Source organism: Haliotis asinina, chromosome 8 (assembly GCF_037392515.1).
Source record: "Haliotis asinina isolate JCU_RB_2024 chromosome 8, JCU_Hal_asi_v2, whole genome shotgun sequence".
Classification (NCBI taxonomy): domain Eukaryota; kingdom Metazoa; phylum Mollusca; class Gastropoda; order Lepetellida; family Haliotidae; genus Haliotis; species Haliotis asinina.
The window spans coordinates 38,689,884-38,716,407 of record NC_090287.1 but is presented as its reverse complement, the minus strand read 5'-3'; the positions used below and the strand labels follow the sequence as shown (position 1 = coordinate 38,716,407).

Genomic DNA, 26,524 nt, shown 5'->3' with positions numbered 1-26,524 from the left:
AAGTTGGGGAGTTGTTGAGTGGAGGAGAGGTAGATCGGTGGAGGTTGTTGAGTGGAGGAGAGGTAGCTCGGTGGAGGTTGTTGAGTGGAGGATAGGTAGCTCGGTGGAGTTTGTTGAGCGGAGGAGAGGTAGCTCGGTGGAGTTGTTGAGTGGAGGGGAGGTAGATCGGTGGAGTTGTTGAGTGGAAGAGGTAGATCGGTGTGTGTGTGTGTGTGGGGGGGGGTGTTGAGTGGAAGAGGTGGATCGGTGGAGTTGTTGAGTGGAGGGGAGGTAGATCAGTGGAGTTGTTGAGTGGTAGAGGTAGATCAGTGGAGTTGTTGAGTGGTAGAGGTAGATCGGTGGAGTTGTTGAGTAGAAGAGGTAGAACGGTGGAGGTTGTTCAGTGGAAGAGAGGTAGATCGGTGGGGGTTGTTGAGTGGAAGAGGTAGATCGGTGGAGTTGTTGAATGGAAGAGGTAGATCGGTGGTGTTGTTGAGTGGAAGAGAGGTAGATCGGTGGATGTTGTTGAGAGTAGGTGAGGTGGATAGGCAAGGTGGAATGTGGTTAGGAGTGATCAGCCACTATGCCCACTTATTCTCTACCCCTGTACAGCACAAACTCCCTTAACAGCACAGCCGTCATCATTTACCATGCTTCCACACATGTATATTTCATATTTTTCCTATTGCTTTAGGAATGCCTCTGTTAAGTCCAAATGTGATTATTCATGCAAATTAGAGTCATGTTCATTGACATTTCAAAGGAAGAGAACGGGTCATTTATCTGACAGAACGAACTGACATTTGGGATGTAGCGACTTCGGTACATGTATCACGTAAAGTCACGTGTGGCTGGTTTGTTGACGTGTTGGACTTCTAGGGTTGGTGAATGTCTTGAAGAAATACCGACTGAACAGTCGAACAGAGCAAGATGAGAGATAGAGAAGATGAGAGAGAAGGGGAGAGAGAAGCGGGGAGATGCGCGCGAGAGAGGACGAGAGAGGAGAGGTGTGAGAGTGGGGAGATGTGAAAGAAAAGGGTTAACTAGGGACAAGAGAGAGAGAGAGAGAGAGAGAGAGAGAGAGATAGAGGGGGAGCGAGAGAAGAATAGAGAATACAAAGTACATGTATACCATACTCACTCACACACAATACACCATACACAATGTACGATACACCAAACAACATGCTTCGTACACAATATCCTATATCCAAACCAACAATCCTTTCAACCAAACCATTTTTCCATCTAACGGTTCAAATCTGGTAACATGACACTTGACTCCAACACAGAAATATATATGTTGCGCGCCCACCTATTTGTAACCTACAATGGAGCTTCAAGGAGTATTGTTTTCTCATCAAACGAATCAAATACAACCAGACAAAAATGATATCCCGCCCTGGAGTAATTGTAATACGATCATCTGGGCTAGTAACGTAGTCAGTCTTTGAATGTCATACTTCTCCATAACTGTGAAAACATCTTGTAACAAACACCGTCCTGAACTGAGAAACTTTAAAACATATTTGTGAGGACAAGAGAATGGTTATATATAATCAGATATAATATAAGATATTAAAAAAATGGTCAACAAAGCAAAAAAACCCCAACCAACCAACCAAACAAACAAACAAAGCAACCCGAAATGCCTCGCGGATATTTAATATCTTTTATAGTTGTTTTTTTTAAAAATATTTTTTTCCTATTTTCGTCATGACCTTTTTTATAATTCTTCAAATCTCATAAATCATATGTCAAATTGTAGTGACGTCATAGCAGATCATTTTCATCTCTATATGACTTTCTACCATTAACGGTTAGGTCTATGGAAGTTGATTTCTATCGTAACTACAATTTGTACCCGAAAATGGAAAAAAATGGCACTTATTTCTTATTGACAGCCATATGTACTTCATCAATACAATGACACTTTTTTAATCATTTCTTGGCAAATTCAAAACAAAAAGCCTCGAAGATGTTGGATGTTAAAGATTGAGGATTAAACGTTGTGGCAGAAAGTTTTAACAAGTGAAACCTAAAGACAGCAGTAAGCTAAAACGTAAAACAAGAGAAACGATCTAAACAGAGGTTTCAGTTATTTAGTCACATAGGTTTCAATCATCGTTTCCTTACTTTCTTTTCAAACAATCACCACAGTCACATGTCGTCAACTGTTTCAAGTCTTTCTGATTTAAGCACCTGCAAAAAACCCCAAAACACCTGAGTTCACCGGAAAATAAATATTACAAACTCAGGACCTGTTTTTTTCTTAAGGGTAGTGGTCAGGGTAACATTTGTCAACTGGCAGAAAAAATGGAGGCTCAGCGCATTCAAAAATCTCAAATTATGTAACTATACTTTGTATAAAAACATTTGGACATATATAACCCTATGTTACCATTTGAAAAACTGAGACATTTCTGACCAGTTTCATTATCTTTGGATCGAATCTGGTAGATACAAAATTGAGCGTACAGTGGAACGCAAATTATGAAAATATGTTAAAGGTGTTCATAAGAAATGATTCCTGATAGATAAAGAAAGAGTTTATGCCAACAAAATGCTACGAAACGCAACACTGTAATGCTGTCTGTCTATCAGTCAACTTTACAACACCTGCATATGTTCATTGTTGTCATCATTTGTCTTGAGACAATCATTAATAAACATAAAAATGCGACATTTGAATATCCACAATTATTAGTGTTCCGTTTACATCACGGGCGTCTGGTCGATAGTGATAAGGTCATTTGCGGAAATAGCAAGTCTAGACTGGATTATATAAATACCTCCGTCATTTAACTAGAATATTGCTGATTGCGACGTTAAAGAAACGAACACGAAAACTATAAAACGATACGTTTGCTCTAACAACTAATTACAGTGTTCGCAGCCAATCTGAATCAGTAGGAACATAGTAACATTATCTGTTAATATTACTAATATAATGCTCAATATCAGAAGGTTCCAATTATTAATCTTGTGGATAAAATTTTGCACACAGGTTGAGAGCCCAGTCTACGCTGTTACAGCTGCAGGCTGCTCGGATTGCTGATCGTTTGAAGCCTGCCTCACAACATATGTGTATCTCTGCATCAGGCGAACTCTCGACCACCTGATCTGTCTGGGCTATAATGATCACAAACACGGTAACCTCATTCCACCATTTTGTCTGTCTGGTTAAAGCAGACACCTAAATTGCTCTTTCAACCATCCCGTGTCCAAACAGAACAGCTAGATACGACCATTTGGGACATATGACACACGGGTTAGTTGTATGTAGGGTGACCATGATTGATTGAGACGTACAAGACACATATACATATTGAATGTGTATGCAGCGATCGTCTTGAATAATACACACTATAATCGATGTGAAAACATAAACAATACAGGTTATAGCATATATCATACAGAATGCAATATATTCCGTACAGAATACATAATACACCTAAAACCCATTAGAATAGCTGTACATTATACAAAGAACATCTCACTCACGGTGTCGGAACAGACGACAGCTAAGTATGAGAGAGAGAGAGTGTGTGTGTGAGAGAGAGAGAGAGAGAGAGAGGAGGGAGAGAGAGAGAGAGAGAGAGAGAGAGAGAGAGAGAGAGAGAGAGAGGAGGGAGAGTAAGGTGAATACGGAGGATGAAAGAGTTCTTCGAAGCCACATTGATGTACTGCAGACTTAGAGGTGTGAGACGTAGATTAATCATGTAAAATCTGTACCCCAGGACTCAGCATCACTCACGTTGTACTCTGTTGTATAGTATGCTTCAAGTACCCGTTGCTTTCAAACTAGTTGATGAAGAACACGGTCCAAAGCACTCCTAAGATTAGGTGGGGTCACCAGTCTAGAAGTTATGCAGCTTAGAACTTTTTGACCAGCCCTGGTATATGTTTCTCAACATCTTCTCCCAAAAAGAATGAAACATCAAGAACGTCTTCTACCCTGTCGAGTAAATTAACCACAATATTTAACCACATAAGACACAACGTCAGAGGGGTCAAATGTTCTAAATATCTTTGCTTTGAAAATATATAAACATACCCCCTAAACCCAATGGCTGTCAAGACAACGGACTTAACGGTTTCTCCCGAACTGCTGGCGGTTGGTTGTTTTTTTTTCTGTTTAACGCCACACTCAGCATTATTCCAGCTATATTATGGCGGTCTTTAAATAATCGATAATCGAATCAAATCAAATAAACAAAGTGATCAACAACATGTGCATCGACTTAAGTAGTTGGAATACGATGACAAGTGTCATTAAAATCAGCGAATCTGACCACCCGATCCCGTTAGTCGCCTCTGACGACCAATATGGATTACTGAAGACCAATTTCTAACCCGAATCCTCCGGAACTGCTGGTGGAGTGCAGAAGATGTTAGGGAGCTGTGATGGAATTGCAGACTTTCCGGACGCTGGTCAAATTTCGCCCTGACACCAGCTGGACAACACTTACTGCACTACAATTAATGTATATTGGTAAAATGAGACCTAACCGTTTAGATATCATTCATTAATAGCGGTTATTATTTTTAATAACGATAACACTAATTTTGATATTCATTAACGGGACAGGAATGAAATTTCAGTTCCATTCTGTTTATTAATACTTCAGTAATTCAAAACACAAGGTCGTGTTTCACTGAATACATTTAGAATATAAAATATAGTCTCTCTACCCTGTCCAGTATGCTTGAGGGGTGGTGGAGTAGCCTGATGGTTAGAGTATTGTTTTGCGGCCCTTTTAACTATACTCCAGCAATTAATATCACGGCGGTGGACACTAGAAATGGACTTCACGTGTTGTATTTATGTAGGGAATCGAACCCAGCTGGCCTTAGGCCTGACGAGCCAACAACAGAGAGGGTAGAATATGACGGTATGATTCATACAGGGCGGGATAGAAAAGATAAGATAGGAGGTCACAGAATAAGGTCGGATAGAACAGAAAGGGTAAGAAAACATTACAAAAAAGACAAACCATCATTGTGAAAAAAGAAAGCGAACTTTAATAACAGGTGTGTGGACAATATGCACATATATGTTGTCCATGCACCTGTTATTAGTACTCACTTTCTTTTTTTCCACCATGGTGGTTGGTCGTTTTGTAAGTCAGTGATTTGGACACGGTAACGTTTCTTTTGTCCGTTAGTTTAGTAATGTGTATACTGTCTTGGAACTTAGAACTAACGGGACTGGGTGGACAGGCCCACTGACCTCGTTGATACGTTATCATCGTATCATAGATCGATGTTCATGCTGTTGATCACTGGATTGTCTCGTCCAGGTTCGATTATTTACACGCCACCGTCATATAGCTGGACGTTTGCTGAGTGTGGTGTAAAACTAGACTCACTCATTCGAATCTGCTTTCCAATAACATCTGACGTTGAATCTACATCAGGAAACTAATCTGATTCTATCGATACACCATCCGCCCCTGCCCTTCATTCCCTGGACAATATTGTTTTCACTATGCTTGTACCAATCCCAACTCTTTTAGTAGACTCAAAATTAGTTTTCTAAAACCAATAGGTAACACTGAAAGCAATATCATGACTCGGCGAAGTCCGTGAGTACCTGACACGCTAGGATGTCAATCTACAATGAATACAGTGTGGTTCTTAATTTGACTCATCAACACTAATTTGAACCGGGTTCTAATGTGGAGACACAATAAGCTACAGCTTGATGTCAGTATAACGTGTCTGGAGACCACAACTGACAATATTGACTGTCGGGAACACCGAAACATGTCCGATAAAGAGAATACGAATCTGTGGAACTGTGGCGGTATGGAATACAGACCGTGCCCAGTTTGTGTTCTCGAAATTAAACTAACCAGTTTCAAGTGTGCATTGAGGCTGTATCGAGAGATACAATGTGGGTATAATGAACCGTATCCTTGTTTGTATTTTTCAGGAATCACACTGTCTTTATCCAAGTTTGTAGTTAGTCCGTATCGAGAGATACAATGTAGGCATAATGAAACCAAGTACGCATCTGGGCTTATTTATGAATTCCGTACCAACTAAATCTACATTGTTCCTCCGATCCTTTGACATTTCGGATACTGTCTGTGGGTTCCAATCCAAACTTTGTCCTGATGACCTTTTCAGGTTTATCAACTGTTCACATTAGTTCATCAAACTCGCAACATTCATTCCACATGCCATGAACCCGTGAAGATCCGGGTTAGAATTGATCTTCAGCAATCTGTGCCTGTCGTAAAGGTAGACAAAGGGGAATGGGTGCTCCGACTCGCAGACTTTGATGACACATGTCATGCGTAGGTCGATGCTCATGATATTGGTCACTGGATTGTCTGGCCCAGGCTCGTTAAACAAACAAACAAATAAACATAAAACAGTTTGAAATCTGCATCCTTTTGTGCTTTAACATTTAGATTTACATTCTATTTAGGAAATAACATTTAAAGAGGCGATAAACAACATGAACGATAACGCTGGTGTAAAAAAGGAACAAAGAGAAATAAATCACGGAAAGAAAACTATTAGAAGAAATTTTGAATGCATATTTTAATACAAAATTTCAATCCTGAAAGTGGCTTGTTCATTCATTAATGTTCGTAAACACTGAATTCTGTAAGTGTTGAAACTTTGATCGTCTTATCTTCTGAAACCCGAAGATAACACATTATCATATCTGTCGAAAACACTAGCGTACGTTTTAAATCACAAGATATGAATTCACAAGGACCGTTTCCATGGCTATACATAGGTGCTTTAATATATAATACGTAATCTATATTGAGTTTTGGAGATAACTTGACCACACAAGGCTTTGAAGGACCTTATCGGGAACATGCTGTTGATAAGGTAACAGAAATAATTAATACAAGTGAACAATCTGGGAATTTGAATATTTTATAATCAAACTTACGTGGCTGTAAAAAGTTTTTTTTATTGTGTTTTGAAAGTTTTGAACATTAAAAAATGTGTTAAGATATAGCGAAATGCGAGTCCAAACCATCCATTACAATGCGTGTATAAAATTAGACACAGTACGATTGCCAGTGTTTCCAATCAAATCCTCTCAAATATCAAATGTTTCGAATGTATTGAAGTTTTTTTTAACTTTAAAATTATCTTTGCGTCGGATCGCATTTGTAAGAAAAGGTCTTACTGGGTTTTTTTTAGGTTTTTTTGCCATTCGTGTTGTCTGACGGAATTACATGACTGTCATATAGATCAAATATCATTTCATCACGCCAGATATCATCTCTAGCACTCTTGTTTCACATCAGGAGAAAATCTCCTAAACTATTGTCGGATATAAAAAAACAACTGTATTTTTCGTATTTGTATCTACAACTTTTGTAGTTAATATGTGATGGTGCGAAATATCTGTTAAACTAAGTTGGACGTAACTACAGTCTCCAGTGATAGGGAGATAGCAGACGAGGAAAATGACTTTAATGAGGAGAGCTTAGTGCGTCCTCCGGGGTATACGTTCCGATAAGTCTTTACTATACCTTGGATGCATCTACGGCTAGGTCAAAAAATGTATTACCTCCCTTTACTGGCTCGCATCCTCACAATCAGCCAATCAGCTAAGCCGCCCTTACAACTGAAGTTGCCAGTGTCAATAAAGATAACGGTTGCAAATGCGAAGGTTGCAGCGCGACTCAGATTTAAGAGAAATCATAAAGACACATTGATAGGTCCGAAATTTAAAAAAATATATATATATATATGCAAGAACTCGTTCTGCGTCTTTCAGAGAACCCCTGCGTGGTTTGTTTTGCCAAGTTTAATCGGTTAGATAATTTAAAAAGCGAAAGTGCGTTGCGATTGGCTTGCTCAGCTTCCCAGCGTATACACCTGATTGGATAAAAAGTCAGCCAAGGGAGGTAATAAATTTATCGGGCTTAGCCGTAGATGCATCCAGGGTAGAGTGGAGACTTATCGGAACGTATACCCTGGAGATATCGAGGATGAGGTTAGTGCAGAAATGAACAATTTAGCCCAAAGTGACTTATTTGGAACAGACCATGACTTTATGCAAATTAGTGTGCGATGATATTGTGTGACAAAGGGCACTTTTTAAATGCGTATTTTAAAAATAAACGTAAACTTGAAATTAGCTTCATCACAAACGAAAGCTGAAACTTTGAAGGATGCACCTGCTATGGAGTCTCACTATCACTATACAAAGAAACAAGTCTTAGACTATTCCCTTTTACCTCTGACATACTGATGAATCTATCACGTAGGAAATGGTTTTGTTTTAACGCATTAGCCATGTATTACCAATACATACTGACTATCAAAAGAAACTGTATCTTTGAAAATTCAATTTTGTTTGTTTCATTTTTCAATTCATGTATGTATATTTCTGTTTACACAAAATAATTAACTTTCCCTGGTTTCGATTAAAATGTTAAGTCGTTTAAAGTTTGTTTTACATCCCTATTTTATGAAACAATTACAATCGGTTTGTCAGAGATGGAATGACATTAAAATGCCGTTAGGACACGACTAAAGTGAGTGAGTTTAGTTTTACGCCACACTCAACAAACTTCCAGCTACATGTATATGGCAGCGGTCCGTAACTAATCGCGTCTGGACCAGACAGTCCAGTGATTAACAAAATGAGCATCGATCTCCGCAATTGGGAACCGATGACATGCGTGAACCAAGTCTGACCATCCAATCCCATTAGTCTCCTCTTACGACAAGCATAGTCACCTTTTGGCAAGCGTGGGTTGCTGAATGTCTATTCTACTACGGACCTTCACGGGTCAGGACGCTGCTTTTATATACGATAGTTCAAACTGATAACACATCATACAACAACCACAATTAATTAACCAGGTATTGGTTGAGTGGATTGGATTCATGCTTTAGGCACTATATCTCATAGTTGCCAGGGTATGTGTGCATTGATGCAGGGAAGAGTGAGTGAGTGAGTGAGTGAGTGAGTTTACAATATTCCAGCTATATGGTGGTCTGTAAACAATCGAGTCTGGAGAAGACAATCAAGTAAACAGCAGCATAATCATTGATGAACGAAACAATGACATTTGTCACTCAAGTCAGCGAGTCTGACCACCCGATCTCGTTAGTCGCATCTTACAACAAGCAAGGCTTACTAAAGATCAATTCTAACCTGGATCTTCATATGAAGGGAAGAGAATGCAGTTGAAGGTTTGGTTTTGTGAAATGCTTAGGCGTCGTGCTAGCGCGCGATGAAAATATGAATCATTATCAAGCGAATCAGCAGATTCTGAAGGTACTCAGAATTCAAAACAACGAATTTAGAAGTTTTATGTCATTGGGATTCCCGTGAAAAGTTAAGTAAACGAGTGGATTGGAATATACGGCAATGTACGGAATATTTAACAACATTCCAGAATTTTCACAGAAATGAGCAACGTACATAGTACCCTTGTTGGGGATCGAACCCGGATTGTCAGTGAGGAAGGAACACTTTCACTACTGGACTGCCCGACTGCGCAAGATAGCATTTCAGAATTGCCTTTGTGTCTCTGTTTAACATACAACATGGTGTGACTGCAATCCACCAAAACAATGACACATAATCCATTAATTGGGGAAAAGTTGATCACTTCACTTTATCATTCATGGGGTTAAAATAACAGGGGTTTCTTAGATGAAGGGGTTCGAAACTCGCTGTGACATAAAGTTGGAATGACGTCACACTAGAAACGACTTCGAAACGAGATGAAGATTGGTGATTGGTGATTGATTCGACAGCTGTCATATTCTAAGACTCGATCCGTGCATTTTTCTTAAAGGGAGCCTAAAAGGATTAAAAGGTAACAACTAACAATGAAATTATTACACTCACATGTATGCCAATACAATATCATGAAACTGGCGTTGGACATAACGTGTGAATCATTATCATCATCGGTGAGGAATTCTATCATTTGTTTTGTAAAGCACATACATCACATGGTCGTAAAATCATCTCTGTCAGGGAATGTTAGTTCGTAACGTCAGCTACTAAATGTGTTGTCTTTAATATAATCTTCAATAAATATAATAATGGTCATATTTTCAAAATCAATAAGTCTTCAGAGATCGATGTTTGTTTAACTTGTTTTGTAATATAACATTTTAACGCTATGAAAACAGGCACATCAAAGCAATCACTTATCAAAACCAATCATGATCTGCTACGCCCGGAAGATTATATCAGACCATAGAGGACAGAAGCGTCACGAAGCACACCCGCATAACCAGCTCAAAACCTCCCTTCAATCGACTAAACGAACCTTATCAATCATTAATTTCAAAACATTGTAATATTGTACAAAGAAGTGAACTCGTCCAAACTCTCTATTAACTGGGAATAAAGCTCAATACAAGAGTAAAAAGATATTCCTTCGAAAATGACTGTTTGACAGTTTGACGGTTTGACAAGTATCATTCTTTATTTAAAGACACGTTATCTTGGCGATTAGCACTACAGTGTCGCTTACAAGCTCTGCCCATCAAAGCTGGCATTGTATATATGTGATAAATATATTGTACTGCTGGGCCATGGCAATGCCGACTTAAAGTGACACTGTGATCTCTCTATCTGTCTTGCTCTCTCTCTCTCTCGCTGTCTGACAGATTGACGCTATCGTTTCCTCACAGTGTGCTGGACGGACAAAGCCGATAAAGCATGGTGAATGTGAGGAGTATTTCTTGGCATAGTATCGCGTAATCTGACTCCGAGACATACGGTGTTCTCGCCTATCTAATTCGACTCTTTCTCGTGGCTATCTTTTGCTTTTTTCTCTACATCTTCCTTATCTAACTTTCCTATCAGACATCGTTACACAAAAGCCGTTATTGTAATCTATGAAATAGTCGATTTGTTCATTGGTTTTAAGTTTCCCCGTCATATAACTGGAATATTGCTGAGTGGGACGTAAAACTAAACTAAGAATGGGCTTATTTTCGATCTTTACTTAACAGTAAAACAGAACATCCAAACTATACAATTACGCTTTCCTCCACATGTGTCCTCATTCACTGAGCGCCCTCATTTAAATAGTTCATTCATTCACGTCATCCCCGCCTTCTCCACGTCCACACTGCCCTCCCCATCTGCACCCAACCCTCCTGTCCATCCATCCTGCCTTCCCAACCTCAAAACTGCCACCTCCATCCTGACTTCCCCACCTCCACCTCGCCCTCCTTCCCATCCTGCCTTCCCCTGCTCAACGCTGTCACCTCCATCCCGCCTTCCAAACCACAACGCTGCAAACCTCCTTCCTGACTTCCTCACCAAACCCTGTCCTCCTTCCCATCCTACCATGCCCATCTCAACACTGCCACCTCCTTCCTGACTTCCTCACCCCACCTTGTCCTCTTTCCCATCCTGACTTCCCAACCTCAACACTGACACCTCCTTCCTAACTTTCTCACCCCACCCTGTCCTTCTTCCCATCCTGACTTCCTCACCCCACCCTGTCCTCCTTCCCATCCTGACTTCCCCACCTCCACCCTGTCCTCCTTCCCATCCTGACTTCCCCACCTCCACCTCGCCCTCCTTCCCATCCTGACCTCAAGGCTACCACCTTCATCCTTACTTCCCCACTCAAGGCTGCCACCTTCATCCTGCCTTCCCCACCTCCACCTCGCCCTCCTTCCCATCCTGCCTTCCCGACCTCCACCTCGTCCTCGTTCCCATCCTGCCTTCCCCACGTCCACATTGTCATCCTTCCCAACCTCAATGCTGTCATCTCCATCTTGCCTTCCCCACCTCCATCCTGCCTTCTTCAGTTCAAAGCTGCCTGCCACACCTTCACCCTCTCCTCCCTCACATCCTGCCTTCCTGTCACCCCATACTCTCCACTTTCAACCTCCACATACCTATTCCTAATATTCAGGGGATTGCTTCACCTGAAGAGAAGCTACCATATGATCGTGGCCAGGTATTAACGTCTATGGTTCTCCTAAGCGAACACAGATCCTGATATAGACTGACGTTTATTAGGCTGTATGGGAGGATTAAGCCTTTGACAGGTTAAATAAGACATTTGACAGCTTACCACACACTGAACGGGAATCGTCGGACAGAGGCGGGTACGTTCGCCGAGCTCACTCTACGAATCAGTTCATATTTTGCTATTCTCGAGTTACACCGAGTATATTTGTTTGCTGAAGTTGCATGATCCCCAAGAAGTTGAGATTGGTAATGTGCCGGTGTCATGGACATGCAATGATCGGGGGAAAACAAAGCGCCCTTGAGTAGTTGAACTGCGCTATACAAATATCTAGTATAATAATAAGCAGAAGAATGTAAACTACTGGCGACTGAGATTTCAAATATACTTAACGAAAAACCCGACACCCTATTGCTGGAAATAATTGTTAAGGAAACGTTCTTTTCTCCAGCTGTGCCATACACGGGGCAATGGCACGTGTGCACAGACGGGCACCGCTGGCGATGACGCTAGGCCTGGGAAGTCGCCTGTGATGTCACAAGGAGATGACGTGGACGTTATGCAACGTCATCTAATCGACAGGTGTGTGACTGAAACCTGCACTAGCAGACACTTTGTCATCTTCATCTCCATCCTGCTTTACCCGTCTCTGTCCCGACTTCCTCACACCGATCATGTTAATCCAACCTAGGTATATTGCATGCACGCACACTCACGCACAGATTATTTACTCGCCCACAAAAACGGCTTCCAACTTCCTTCTATCGATCAACAAATGTAAATTCAACGTAAGCATTATGAACGCATGCGTGCACGCATGCACGCATGCACGCATATATTATACATAGGCACGTACGAACACAAAACGGCTGCAAATAGTAACAAACTATTCAATATTTCCTAATGACGCTAGTTGTATGTGTATGTCAGTATTCAGTTTGTAAAATAGTGATTGTAAGTGAAAACATACCCGCATCAAGGTCGACTATAGTTAATGACACAGCTATTCTCATATGGAACTATAAACACATTATATTTGACAGTATATTGAGTATCATTGATAAAATACTTGAACTTTCTTTAAAAGGAATGGTGGAGCGGCTAAGTTCAAATTTTCATTAGAATTGTGCATTTGATGATAAAATCAACAAAACTGGTCATCACATAAAAGAAAATGCCCGAAATAACTTCAGATATGGAGGCACCGAAAATGTTGTATCTTGTGCCCATGAGCAGCACATAAACATCGACATACTCTTTTCAGTGTTTCCCCTCCAATCGTTAGTATTGCCATTGGTTACACACATATAATTTTCATAAATGGCCATACACAGGTTCATGAAAAGGCAAGAAATATATCATTTCAGACTAATACAAAACATTTTGAAACAATGAAACTAACTAAACTGCCTGGCGAGGCACAATGTACACTTGTAAATAAGATCAGATCAAAGAACGTTATTACACTTTTAAACAGTCGATGAATCACCGTAAACTCATGGCTCAAAACACAACTGTGATGCCTCTTATCAAGAATACCACAATTCTAAACACAGTTTTGTGAGCCGCGGCCTAGAATGAAGATGTGGAGAATGTCCGAGCTTTGTGAGGATGCTTCAACATGCAAGACTGTATAAGGACGTGGAAACTTTTCCACTCGATTAAAACTTATTGAGGTTCGAGTTAGAAAGAGTTGTAATCCATGCTTAAAGGGATCGAGGTTGTTAGGTTCACCGACTTAGTTGATGATGGTAATCGCATCAAGTAGGTCGATGCTTTTGACGAACATGGGTTGCTAAAGATTAATTCCAACCCGTTGGTTCACTGTACACTACAAAACTGGTTGATGGAGACCAGTTCTAACCCTGATCTTCAGAGTGCACGGCGAGTATGCTGGCAACCATATGCTGGCAACTAGTCCTAACCCACATCTTCATAGTTGTGTGACAAGCACGTGATGCTGATGACTAGTCCCAACTCACATCTTCATAGTTGTGTGATAAGCACGTGATGCTGATGTCCAGTCCTAGCCCACATCTTCATAGTTGTGTGACAAGCATGTGATGCTGATGACCAGTACTAACCCACATCTTCATAGTTGTGTGACAAGCATGTGATGCTGATGACTAGTCCTAGCCCACATCTTCATAGTTGTGTGACGAGCACGTGATGCTGATGACCAGTACTAACCCACATCTTCATGGTTGTGTGACAAGCATGTGATGCTGATGACCAGTACTAACCCACATCTTCATAGTTGTGTGACAAGCATGTGATGCTGATGACCAGTACTAACCCACATCTTCATAGTTGTGTGATAAGCATGTGATGCTGATGACCAGTACTAACCCACATCTTCATAGTTGTGTGACAAGCATGTGATGCTGATGACCAGTCCTAACCCACATCTTCATAGTTGTGTGATAAGCATGTGATGCTGATGACCAGTCCTAACCCACATCTTCATAGTTGTGTGACAAGCACGTGATGCTGATGACCAGTCCTAGCCCACATCTTCATAATTGTGTGATAAGCATGCGATGCTGATGACCAGTACTAACCCACATCTTCATAGTTGTGTGACAAGCACGTGATGCTGATGACCAGTCATGGCCCACATCTTCATAGTTGTGTGATAAGCATGTGATGCTGATGACCAGTACTAACCCACATCTTCATAATTGTGTGATAAGCATGCGATGCTGATGACCAGTACTAACCCACATCTTCATAGTTGTGTGACAAGCACGTGATGCTGATGACCAGTCATGGCCCACATCTTCATAGTTGTGTGATAAGCATGTGATGCTGATGACCAGTACTAACCCACATCTTCATAATTGTGTGATAAGCATGCGATGCTGATGACCAGTACTAACCCACATCTTCATAATTGTGTGATAAGCATGTGATGCTGATGACCAGTACTAACCCACATCTTCATAATTGTGTGATAAGCATGCGATGCTGATGACCAGTACTAACCCACATCTTTATAGTTGTGTGATAAGCATGCGATGCTGATGACCAGTACTAACCCACATCTTCATAATTGTGTGATAAGCATGCGATGCTGATGACCAGTACTAACCCACATCTTCATAATTGTGTGATAAGCATGCGATGCTGATGACCAGTACTAACCCACATCTTCATAATTGTGTGATAAGCATGCGATGCTGATGACCAGTACTAACCCACATCTTCATAATTGTGTGATAAGCATGTGATGCTGATGACCAGTACTAACCCATATCTTCATAATTGTGTGATAAGCATGCGATGCTGATGACCAGTACTAACCCACATCTTCATAATTGTGTGATAAGCATGCGATGCTGATGATCAGTCCTAACCCACATCTTCATAATTGTGTGATAAGCATGCGATGCTGATGACCAGTACTAACCCACATCTTCATAGTTGTGTGATAAGCACGTGATGCTGATGACCAGTCCTAGCCCACATCTTCATAGTTGTGTGATAAGCATGTGATGCTGATGACCAGTACTAACCCACATCTTCATAGTTGTGTGACAAGCATGTGATGCTGATGACCAGTACTAACCCACATCTTCATAGTTGTGTGACAAGCATGTGATGCTGATGACCAGTACTAACCCACATCTTCATAGTTGTGTGATAAGCATGTGATGCTGATGACCAGTACTAACCCACATCTTCATAGTTGTGTGACAAGCATGTGATGCTGATGACCAGTCCTAACCCACATCTTCATAATTGTGTGATAAGCATGTGATGCTGATGACCAGTACTAACCCACATCTTCATAGTTGTGTGACGAGCACGTGATGCTGATGACCAGTACTAACCCACATCTTCATAGTTGTGTGATAAGCATGTGATGCTGATGACCAGTACTAACCCACATCTTCATAGTTGTGTGAAAAGCACGTGATGCTGATGACTAGTCCCAACCCGCATCTTCATAGTTGTGTGATAAGCACGTGATGCTGATGACCAGTACTAACCCACATCTTCATAGTTGTGTGATAAGCATGTGATGCTGATGACCAGTCCTAACCCACATCTTCATAGTTGTGTGATAAGGATGAGTAGCAGAACACCAAGTCCAACTCGCATCTTCTAACATCTTCTGCTGAAGTGTATAATGAACTGATGACTGAATGAATCTATCAGCAGTGAGTGTGTTTATTTTCTAAGCAGTGACCTTCATCTTAGACCTCAACCAATCACATGCCAGAATGATCAACTCTTTCAAATACAGTGAACATCTAGTGGGACAGTAATGGATGTAAAAAGGGCCTCTTTCTAATAAATGCCATGACGACATTGCAAAATAGAGTGTAAATAACAAATCTGAAAGAAAAATCTTCCAAATGGTTTCTTAGGGAAATATATAGGAAAAGTTTGACTTTTCAATGAAATGAGAAGATGCCGCGGCCATTTCGAATTTGTTTCATTGAGCTTACAATGTAAGCTTAGAAGCCCTGTTGCAAGTTCCAAATGCAAGCAGCAAGTTCAAGGTTGCGGCTGGACGGCCATTTGCAAGATCTGGTTAATCGCTGAAAATGACCAGCGACGGAGCCGAAGATACTACAGACTGACTGGAGCGTTTTCAAACTGCTTGACACGAGATACGGACAGCCTGACCCTTCCTCTATCTCCCCTTCAGGCGAGTTTCCCCGACTTATTATTTCTGCTCGGACCAACTGATAAAATTTGAAGCTCTCTGTAGCAGAATGACCTCCTTATCCCCACCCATTGCTTAGGGGAGAGTTGGAATGAAGATGTAGGGGGAGGGGGGTCTGGTGTGTGTGATCTTGGGGTCAGTTTCTGCACATTGTGTGACCCACGCTGTGTTTAACAGAACCGACTGTAGTCTAATATTCTGTTAGAGTTCTGACTATCTGTGTTTTAAACATGTCTTAGCTGGGAAGAGGAGAAACATACTTGTTGTGAAACGATTTCTTTTCTTCGCCAGTTTCACTTGCAACGTCTTGTTCTGAAAAGAGAGAGTAATTTCTGAAGCATTTTACAGCGTATGTTTGTATCCTGGCATGATAGTATACTAGTAACCTTTTAATGTGTACATCGTCTAGCTTTTGACCACTACAGCTGTTAATAACCACTTTTATACATGGGACCTGCCCTTGTCGGAACTGCGGTCGGATGGGGGGTTGGGGGGTTGGGGGGTTGGGAGGGGTTGGTGCGCGCGTTATTCCGTTGTACATCAGGCTCCAGGCTCCAGGCTCGAGACGCAAGATTCTGAATCTGACCCTAGCGTCAAACTCCAAGCTCCAGACTTCAGACTCAGGTCTCAGCCCAAAGCTCAAAACTCGAGGCTCTAGATGCAGGATGTACTTAACGTGTATATTCGTAACCATATTAGTGTATTAAACCATGTACTGTGAACCTCGGGTTATAAACGACTTTCTGCACATCAACAACGTCATAGATCATGTTCGTCTTTGCAGATGCCGAGGCTAATTTCAGTCTACGGTAGATAAAAGTCTTCTTATATCACATATATTCAGGCGTTATGGTCATCCAGAAAGTTTGTCTAGTTATTCTATTTAAGTTCCAAGATACCTACATCTGTCAGCACTGCATCAACCAGAAGAACAGAACATACATCAATAAGCACTGCATCAACCAGAACATCGATGGTACATACATCAGTAAGCACACAATCAACCAGAAGACCGATGGTACCTACATCAGTAAGCACTCCATCAATCAGAAAACCGATGGTACCTACATCAGTAAGCACTGTATCAATCAGAAAACCGATGGTACCTACATCAGTAAGCACTGTATCAATCAGAACACCGATGGTACATACGTCAGTAAGCACTCCATCAATCAGAAGACCGATGGTACCTACATCAGTAAGCACTGTATCAATCAGAAAACCGAGGGTACCTACATCAGTATACACTCCATCAATCAGAAGACCGATGGTACCTACATCAATAAGCACTGTATCAATCAGAAAACCGAGGGTACCTACATCAGTATACACTCCATCAACCAGAAGACCGATGGTACATACATCAGTAAGCACTCCATCAATCAGAAGACCGATGGTACCTACATCAGTAAGCACTGTATCAATCAGAAAACCGATGGTACCTACATCAGTAAGCACTGTATCAATCAGAACACCGATGGTACCTACATCAGTAAGCACTCCATCAATCAGAAGACCGATGGTACCTACATCAGTAAGCACTGTATCAATCAGAAAACCGAGGGTACCTACATCAGTATACACTCCATCAATCAGAAGACCGATGGTACCTACATCAGTAAGCACTGTATCAATCAGAAGACCGATGGTACCTACATCAGTATACACTGCATCAGTCAGAACACCGATGGTACCTACATCAGTAAGCACTCCCTCAATCAGAACATCGAGGGTACCTACATCAATAAGCACTGCATCAACCGGAAGACCGATGGTACATACATCAGTAAGCACTCCATCAACCAGAAGACCGATGGTACCTACATCAGTAAGCACTGTATCAATCAGAAGACCGATGGTACATACATCAGTAAGCACTGTATCAATCAGAACACCGATGGTACATACGTCAGTAAGCACTCCATCAATCAGAAGACCGATGGTACCTACATCAGTAAGCACTGTATCAATCAGAAAACCGATGGTACCTACATCAGTATACACTCCATCAATCAGAAGACCGAGGGTACCTACATCAGTAAGCACTGTATCAATCAGAAAACCGAGGGTACCTACATCAGTATACACTGCATCAGTCAGGACACCGATGGTACCTACATCAGTAAGCACTGTATCAATCAGAACATCGAGGGTACCTACATCAATAAGCACTGCATCAACCAGAAGACCGATGGTACATACATCAGTAAGCACTCCATCAACCAGAAGACCGATGGTACCTACATCAGTAAGCACTGCATCAACCAGAAGACCGATGGTACATACATCAGTAAGCACTCCATCAATCAGAAGACCGATGGTACCTACATCAGTAAGCACTGTATCAATCAGAAAACCGAGGGTACCTACATCAGTATACACTGCATCAGTCAGAACACCGATGGTACCTACATCAGTATACACTGCATCAGTCAGAACACCGATGGTACCTACATCAGTAAGCACTCCATCAGTCAGAACACCGAGGGTACCTACAGGGTAATGACCTAAAAGCTTGTCGTGCTGCAGCGAGTGAATACGTTTTACGTCGCTTTTAGCAATATCATGGCAAGGGATACCAGAAATCGGCTTCACGCAGTGTACCTATGCTGGGAATCGACCCTGGGTCTTCGACATGACAAGCTAACGCATTACCCACAAGGCTACCTCACAGCCCATGTTCTGCTGCAGACAGGTGAACAACAGGCAGAGTCTGTCTCCACGGCCCTGCCACGACCCTTAAATTCAACAATAAGTTTAACTCAAGTCCAGACTGATTGGTCAACCCTGGATTGCCTCAGCTCTAGGAATATATATATATATATATGTATATGTTTGACTTATATCGGTCTAGACGGCCTGGTCAAGATTCGGCGATGCTGAAGTTGAGAAGTTGAGTTCAGGTATGATCTTATATGATCATCTCGAGGTGGGCGGATGCTCCCAGAACAGCAAGATGACTGGCGTTATTGCCCGTTTCCTTACTGAAATATTTAATATCTAATCAATAGACTTTAATACTATCACATTCCAATGATCATCATGTCAGTGTGTCTTACATTGATCTTGTGAGTTATTTATCAAATGATCCAGTGTGCCATTACACGTTTCACGTGACCCCATTAAATGCCAATGATGAAGCCAAGGAGGAAACAGATGATGAAGAGAAATTAAGGGAAAATGTGACAATTTATGCCTTTCCTTTGTTTCATCTGTAAGAATATATATTACTTTTTCTCATATGCAACGACACTGGCTAGTGGTATGCTCGCACAATGGAATATCTGATACTTTTTTTAACGGTACATATTAATTTGTTCAGTGAATATCGTTTGGAAAAACCGACGCGCCCGTCCCCTACAGGCGGAACACTGAGGTAAATCTGACACTTGCAAGCAGATGACGCGATACATATGGTGGTATTGGGATGTGATCAAACAGTTAGGAAAACCCAGAATCTATACCGCTCGTTACCCTCGGACGGGGAAGGTGTGTTAATTTGTGAATGTCCGTTTGGACCTGTTGCAGTCACTTAGCCCTGAAACATAGCGAGGTAGGAGATAACGTCTTTGAGAGGCATTTTAGAAAGTGTAAAGATTTGAGAAAACCAAATTCTATGGGCAGTCAATTCCTTTATTGCGTAGGTAGATAATAACACCGCCATCAAGCAAGGAGATAAAAGATAGTCAAGCGATGCGTTGTGAATTATATCTACACACACTTTTGAAATCAATACAATGTGTACCGTTGAGAAACTTACATTTCATACACTGTCTGAACGTTTGTCAGCGCAATCTTTTTCGTTTTCGCTAGAAGTGAGTGAGTAAGTGAGTTATGTTTTGCAGTACTTTTAGCAATATTCCAGAAAGTTCACAAGGTGAAATCGGCTTCACATATTGTACCTGTGTGGGGATCAAACCCGGGTCTTAGGTGTGACAAGCGAACGCTTTAACCACTGGGATACCCCACCGCCCCTTACGTAAGAGGTAGACTGCAATGAATTTAATTACTGAGAAGAAAAACTCATACGATTTTATAATGGCTAATCCAAGGCCTGTGTTTACACAAGACCAATGTGTACCCAAGACCTATGTTTACACAAGACCAATGTGTACCCAAGAACTAAATTTACACAAGACCAATGTATGCCCAAGGTCTGTGTTTATACAAGACCAATGTGTACACAAGACCTATGTTTACATAAGACCAATGTATGCCCAAGGTCTGTGTTTATACAAGACCAATGTGTACACAAGACCATATTTACACAAGATGTGTTTACAGAAATACCAAGATGTAAGGAGGTAGCTCTTTGATAGAGACCAAACTTTACCCTAAACTAGTTTCCACCCGGGACCAGTGATTACCAGATCTAATGTTTATTTAAGATATTTGCTTTTACTAAAGACCAATCTTTATCGAAAAACTATGTTTACACAAAACCTTTCCAACCAAAGCTCAATGTCTAATCAAGACTCGTGTTTACCCAAGACTAAATTTTCGCAACACCAATGTTTACTCATGTTTAATCAAGACCCTTGTTTACCCAAGACTAAATTTTCGCAACACCAATGTTTACTAAACACCGACAATAAACACATGCCCATAAATTCTAAGAAACGCACCTTGTCCGACAATACTTCTAATGAAATAATACAAAATCATAATTATTTGTTTGTGTTTGTTTATTTAACGCCGCGTTCAGAATCCAGGCAATCCTGTAATCAACAGCGTGGGCTTCAAACCTTTCAAATAGGGTGCGATGGTATGAGTAAATCAAGTCAGCGAACCCTGACCATCCAAGCACAGGTTGCTGATGACCACTTCTAACTATGATCTTCACAGGTGACCAATTCGTAAGAACTGTATTGAACAGTTGAATTTCCATATGAATATGTGTACTTCTCCACACGTGTTAGTTGGTGATTGTACCAGGTGTTGTCCACATGTAAAATGGGTATACGTATTTCGGCACACGTCACGATAACAAGTACAAGTAAATGTAGGGTTGGTTGAACCAAACAACCCAGTGATCAACAGCATGAGCATCGCTCTACGTAATTTGGATATGATGACATGTGCCAACCTGGCTAGACCCCCTGTTCCCGTTGGTCGCCTTTTACCACCAGAGGCCATATACTATGTCTCTGTTACGACAAGCTGGGTTGCTGAAGATCAATTCTAACCCGCATCTGCACGGGTCGTAAAAGGAGGATCACGTGTCAAATACGCCGACGGTGGGGTAGAACACCCGTATCATCACTATTCATTTCCGTGTCATAAACACACGCCCGTGATGCAATTAAAACCAATACAACAAACTAAGCTTGTGGTCAATGAAAGAGCTTCTGGAAAATCGCATTTATGGAAAGTGACTGTGAGTGAGTGAGTTTAGTTTTACGCCGCTTTTAGCAATATTCCAGCAATATCACGACGGGGGACGCCAGAAAATGGGCTTCACACATTGTACGCATGTGGGGAATCGAACCCGGGTATTCGGCGTGACGAGTGAACGCTTTAACCACTAGGCTATCCCACCGCCCCTTTTATGGAAAGAGTTTAATCTCTTTTAAAGAAAGATTTTAATCGCTTTTATTCATATCTGAAATACTTCGGTACACTTATGCATATCGTGGTAACGTTTCCTGATTTAAACCCCCGCTGATACAATATACTGAAATAAGATTATGTGATTCCCGCGATGTAAAGTAGTATCATGAATCACTCGTCTGCGGTTACTAATAGTCTCCATGTGATTACTGCAACCACTATTATCATACGAAACCTTTGATTGCGTTCCGTCATAAGAATACATATAATTGTATGGGAGAAAGATGAAATTAAAGTTGAATTTCATTTAATCTGACAATATGGTATTCAGACATGACTATATATTATAGTGTAAAAATAGTGTATAAATTAGAAGTTTTATTTCGTCGGCTGTCTCGGTCGTTTATTAGCCCAGGCGTACAGGAGAACATCATTACGATAACACTGAGTCAGACAGTATTGTCAGTGGTATATGGAGTCAGAACTCACCAATGTATATGACAGTTCGAAATGTCATCGTTCAAGATTGTGTTTTACTCTTCTTGCAAATGCGTAAGACCTCGGTCAGGTATTGTACTCGCCCATAACGCTGTAGCACAGCTGGCGGTTTCGCGTGTAGTTATCCCTAATGGAATTTGTTTGGGATGAGATGGGTTGACAGTCACGACAGGACCAAAATCACTCAATAGCTTTATGGCATACAACTCCTTTCTCACATTAAGATCAAAATCGCGCTGGTTGGTTTTCAGTCATCTGGCGTGTTCGCCTCCTCCCCTGCATCACCACAAACGGTGATCACGCCCAATATTGACACAGATAAATGCGTTATTACACCCCTCCTTGTAGGGTGTGCCGATGTATCTCCAGTTACCAGGGATGGGCTTGGTCAGTTATAATGAAACATTGATCAGTTGAATGACCAAATATTATGTTACTACGGAACATAACAATAACACCATCCTTTTTGCAACGCGTTTGCATTTTCCTGTTTGTAAGTAAGTCAAGTATTTCAAAGAAATCATTGTGACAGCAATTGTAATTCATGATTCCTCCATTTATCATTCCCCTTAATGTAAACTCCTCGATGCAATATTAATGCAATATTTCGTGTCATACAACACAGTAGCCTCGGGATGTCCATTCATAAATTCCCCCCTCGATATTAAGAGTTTACATCATTAATATTTAACGAAATGGTGATATCACATTTCTCACTAACCATTAGTAACACAGGATTGGTTTTCATATTCTTCATAGCGTTGCTCTGGTTTTTTCTCGTTTCTTTTCTTTTATATATTTGAAAATTAGTGTATTACAGAGTTATTTATATGTTTGCAATGATTTATGAATATAGAAACTGTGAGACTACTTATGGGATATGACCTTTTAATATTGCATTGAAATGCTTTCGATACTATTTACGAGCTATATATTTCCGTAGTTTCTCCTCATATATCACATCAGCCTGAGATTTTGATGAGCTTGAACAGATTGTATTTGTAACAGCTGATGAAGTAGGTTGTAGTTATGGTGGATGTTTGCGAAAATGAGGGCACATATTTTATGATTATTCACGAGTTATGTTTTAGGAATAATGTTCTGCTGTAGTGGTCACCAGAGACTTGACATACGCACCGGACCCTAGGCGTAGGGTTTCGAAGCTCTCTTAACGCTAAGATAGTCGTAAGTGCAATGCATTAACATTAACTTACGACTGTCTTAGCGCTAAGAGAGCTTCGAAAACCTGAGCCGTTGTCGTTAGACCATTCCACTGATCCCAGAGAATATTCTAAAATGAAACATTCTCCCATATTCCACCGTCCATACCTTTTCCAGCATCCTCAGCTCCAGGCTCGGACACGTATGTTCTTCAGTCCCAGGTTTGAAATGAAGGGTTAAGGGTTCGCTTTTGATGTTATTGCGGAAACTGTGCGTTTTCTATGGAGTCCGCGTTATGAGAAACCCACTTGCCAACATCAACGGCCTATCGAGTGATGACGATGTCGACCATGACGATGCTGCTGCTGATGGTGGTGATGACAACGACTTCGACGATGGTGATGATAGCGGTGATAGTTGTGATACCTCGTACGAAAGTTGGACGGTGATGGGGGGGGGGGGGGGGGGGTGTGTAATGGTGGGGATAAATATCGAGGTGTTCATGACGATGATGGTGACGCATAGTGACGATGATGCACGATGGTGATGTTGTGGTAGTGTTTGCTGTTCACTAACTATTACATTCAATATGGTTACTCGTTAACGACGACAAAAGGGTTAAATGGTTGTATTTAGAACTGCCGGCATAGTAATTGTAGCGTTTGTTGTGAAATGGATAGTATTGATAAAAAGTAGGTTCACACACACACACACACACACACACACACACACACACACACACACACACACACACACACTCACTCTCGCTCTCGCTCACGCTCACGCTCACGCTCACGCTCACGCTCACGCTCACACTCACACTCACACTCACGCTCACGCTCACACACAGACACACAGACACACACACACATACACACACACACTCACTCTCACTCACACTCACACTCACACTCACACTCACACTCACACTCACACTCACACTCACACTCACACTCACACAGTGAAGCTAAAACCTAAAGAAATAACTTATGGATTATGAATGCCAGCGGTTTATCATCATTTGAAGCTACTCAAGACGTAAGGCTTAAACTATTAAATTATTCAAGCGGAATTTTCTCCGATGTCATTTAGACCAGATCGTTGTCTCTCAACATGCTGTAAGATGATCCTACCTAAAAGACATTAGAAATAGTCACATCACGCTGTTCCATTAAACATTCTGTTCTCTTATACCTTATGCATAAAGCAAAAAATATGAGGAAAGTAAATATACTGTCCGGTTTGTAAGGTTCATAGTTATGGGAAACACTGAGCACGTAGTTAATGGAAAAGAAAGCTGTCAGGACGTACATTACAATGTCTGTTGGAATGTTTGTGTGTTCGTTGTTTATTCATCAGTTGCCAATGTTCAAGGCATATGACGATAAATAATCGAGGCTGTCAGCTATTTTGGACGGTCTGCAAATAATCTAATCTGGACCAGACAATCCAGTGATGAACAGCATGAGCATCGCTCCACACAGCTAGGATACGATGTCATACATCACCCAAGTAAGCGAGCCCTGACCATCCGATCTCGTTAGTCGCCTCTCACGACAAGCCTTGGTTAATGAAAACCAGATGTTCATGGGTATTGCGCATGTTCCCAGGGTTGTGAAGGAATAATACCCTCTGGGCGAACTCAGTCTCGGATTCAGGTAAAACGTCAAGGGTCGCCACACTGATTCTTGATCCATGTATTACCATGATGGTCTTGACCATCACCCAGACCTTAGATATATAGTGTAGATCTTGACTGCCTAATAGAACAACCTAACCAAATATCACGTCTAGTAAAGGCGGAGACCCAGGTTTGATTCCTCACATGGGTACAATATGTGGAACCCATTTCTGGTGCGACCGGCCTCATCTCCATCTTTCACTAAATATCCACACACAACTTTGAACAACTGATTTGCCGGTGCATGGATTTATGTCTGCTGTCACACGGATACGCTCACCTTGATCACATACCTGGTGTCATCACCTTTTGATAGTGATTCATTAGAACATGCTGATGACATAGTCGGAATTGTACGATGAAGTCTCTTGTAGTCGAGATGTTTAATAATTAGTGAGTCGGTTTTGTAATACCATTCTGGCGTAATCATCAATCCGTTTATTAATCCTATAGATTAAAGATCGAATATAATCGGACTGGGAATGGATAAAGTAGTAGGTGTCAACTGCTTTATATTCGGCGAGCATTAATACTAATAGTCTGAATAACATTCTAATGTAACAGTAATGTTTCCGTTATGTCCAGATGAATACCAGTCGAAATGAAACAGGGTGTATATATACTGAGGGAAACAACTAAGGAAACACACTAAAACACAAGCGTTCCTTTATTCTTTTCCATTTCTTCACAAGCTGTGTATCGCACTCTAATAAACACTGCGATGAAATGGTGTTCCTTTTTTTGTTTCCTTCTGTATATATTACGCACTACAGATACTTGAAATAGCAACATTCTATATTGTACGTATATATATATATTAATATGTACTACTCTAAGAACATATTTGTTATTTTAGAATCTTACATTATCGTCAGCTTTCATCAAAATACTATTCAACTTATTATCAATTATTAATATTTTCGACATTTTACACTTCATCTACCGTTCAAATCTTTGGGGAAACTGATGTTTTTTAACATATAACAGGATTTCCATATGAGTACAGTTAACTACAGTCATGTGGAAAATATGATT

General features: G+C 41.1%; 1 protein-coding gene across 1 annotated transcript; it reads left to right on the top strand.

The window, feature by feature from the left end:
- Positions 1-17,448: 17,448 nt before the first annotated feature.
- Positions 17,449-19,110, top strand: LOC137295267 (uncharacterized). The gene has a single exon (XM_067826585.1). The coding sequence runs from the start codon at positions 17,449-17,451 to the stop codon at positions 19,108-19,110; it is 1,662 nt and encodes a 553-aa protein (XP_067682686.1).
- The last annotated feature ends 7,414 nt before the right edge of the window (positions 19,111-26,524 follow it).

Coding starts and splice junctions, on each gene's coding strand:
- LOC137295267 (XM_067826585.1), top strand. CDS start 17,449: ATGGTCATCCAGAAAGTTTGTCTAGTTATTCTATTTAAGTTCCAAGAT.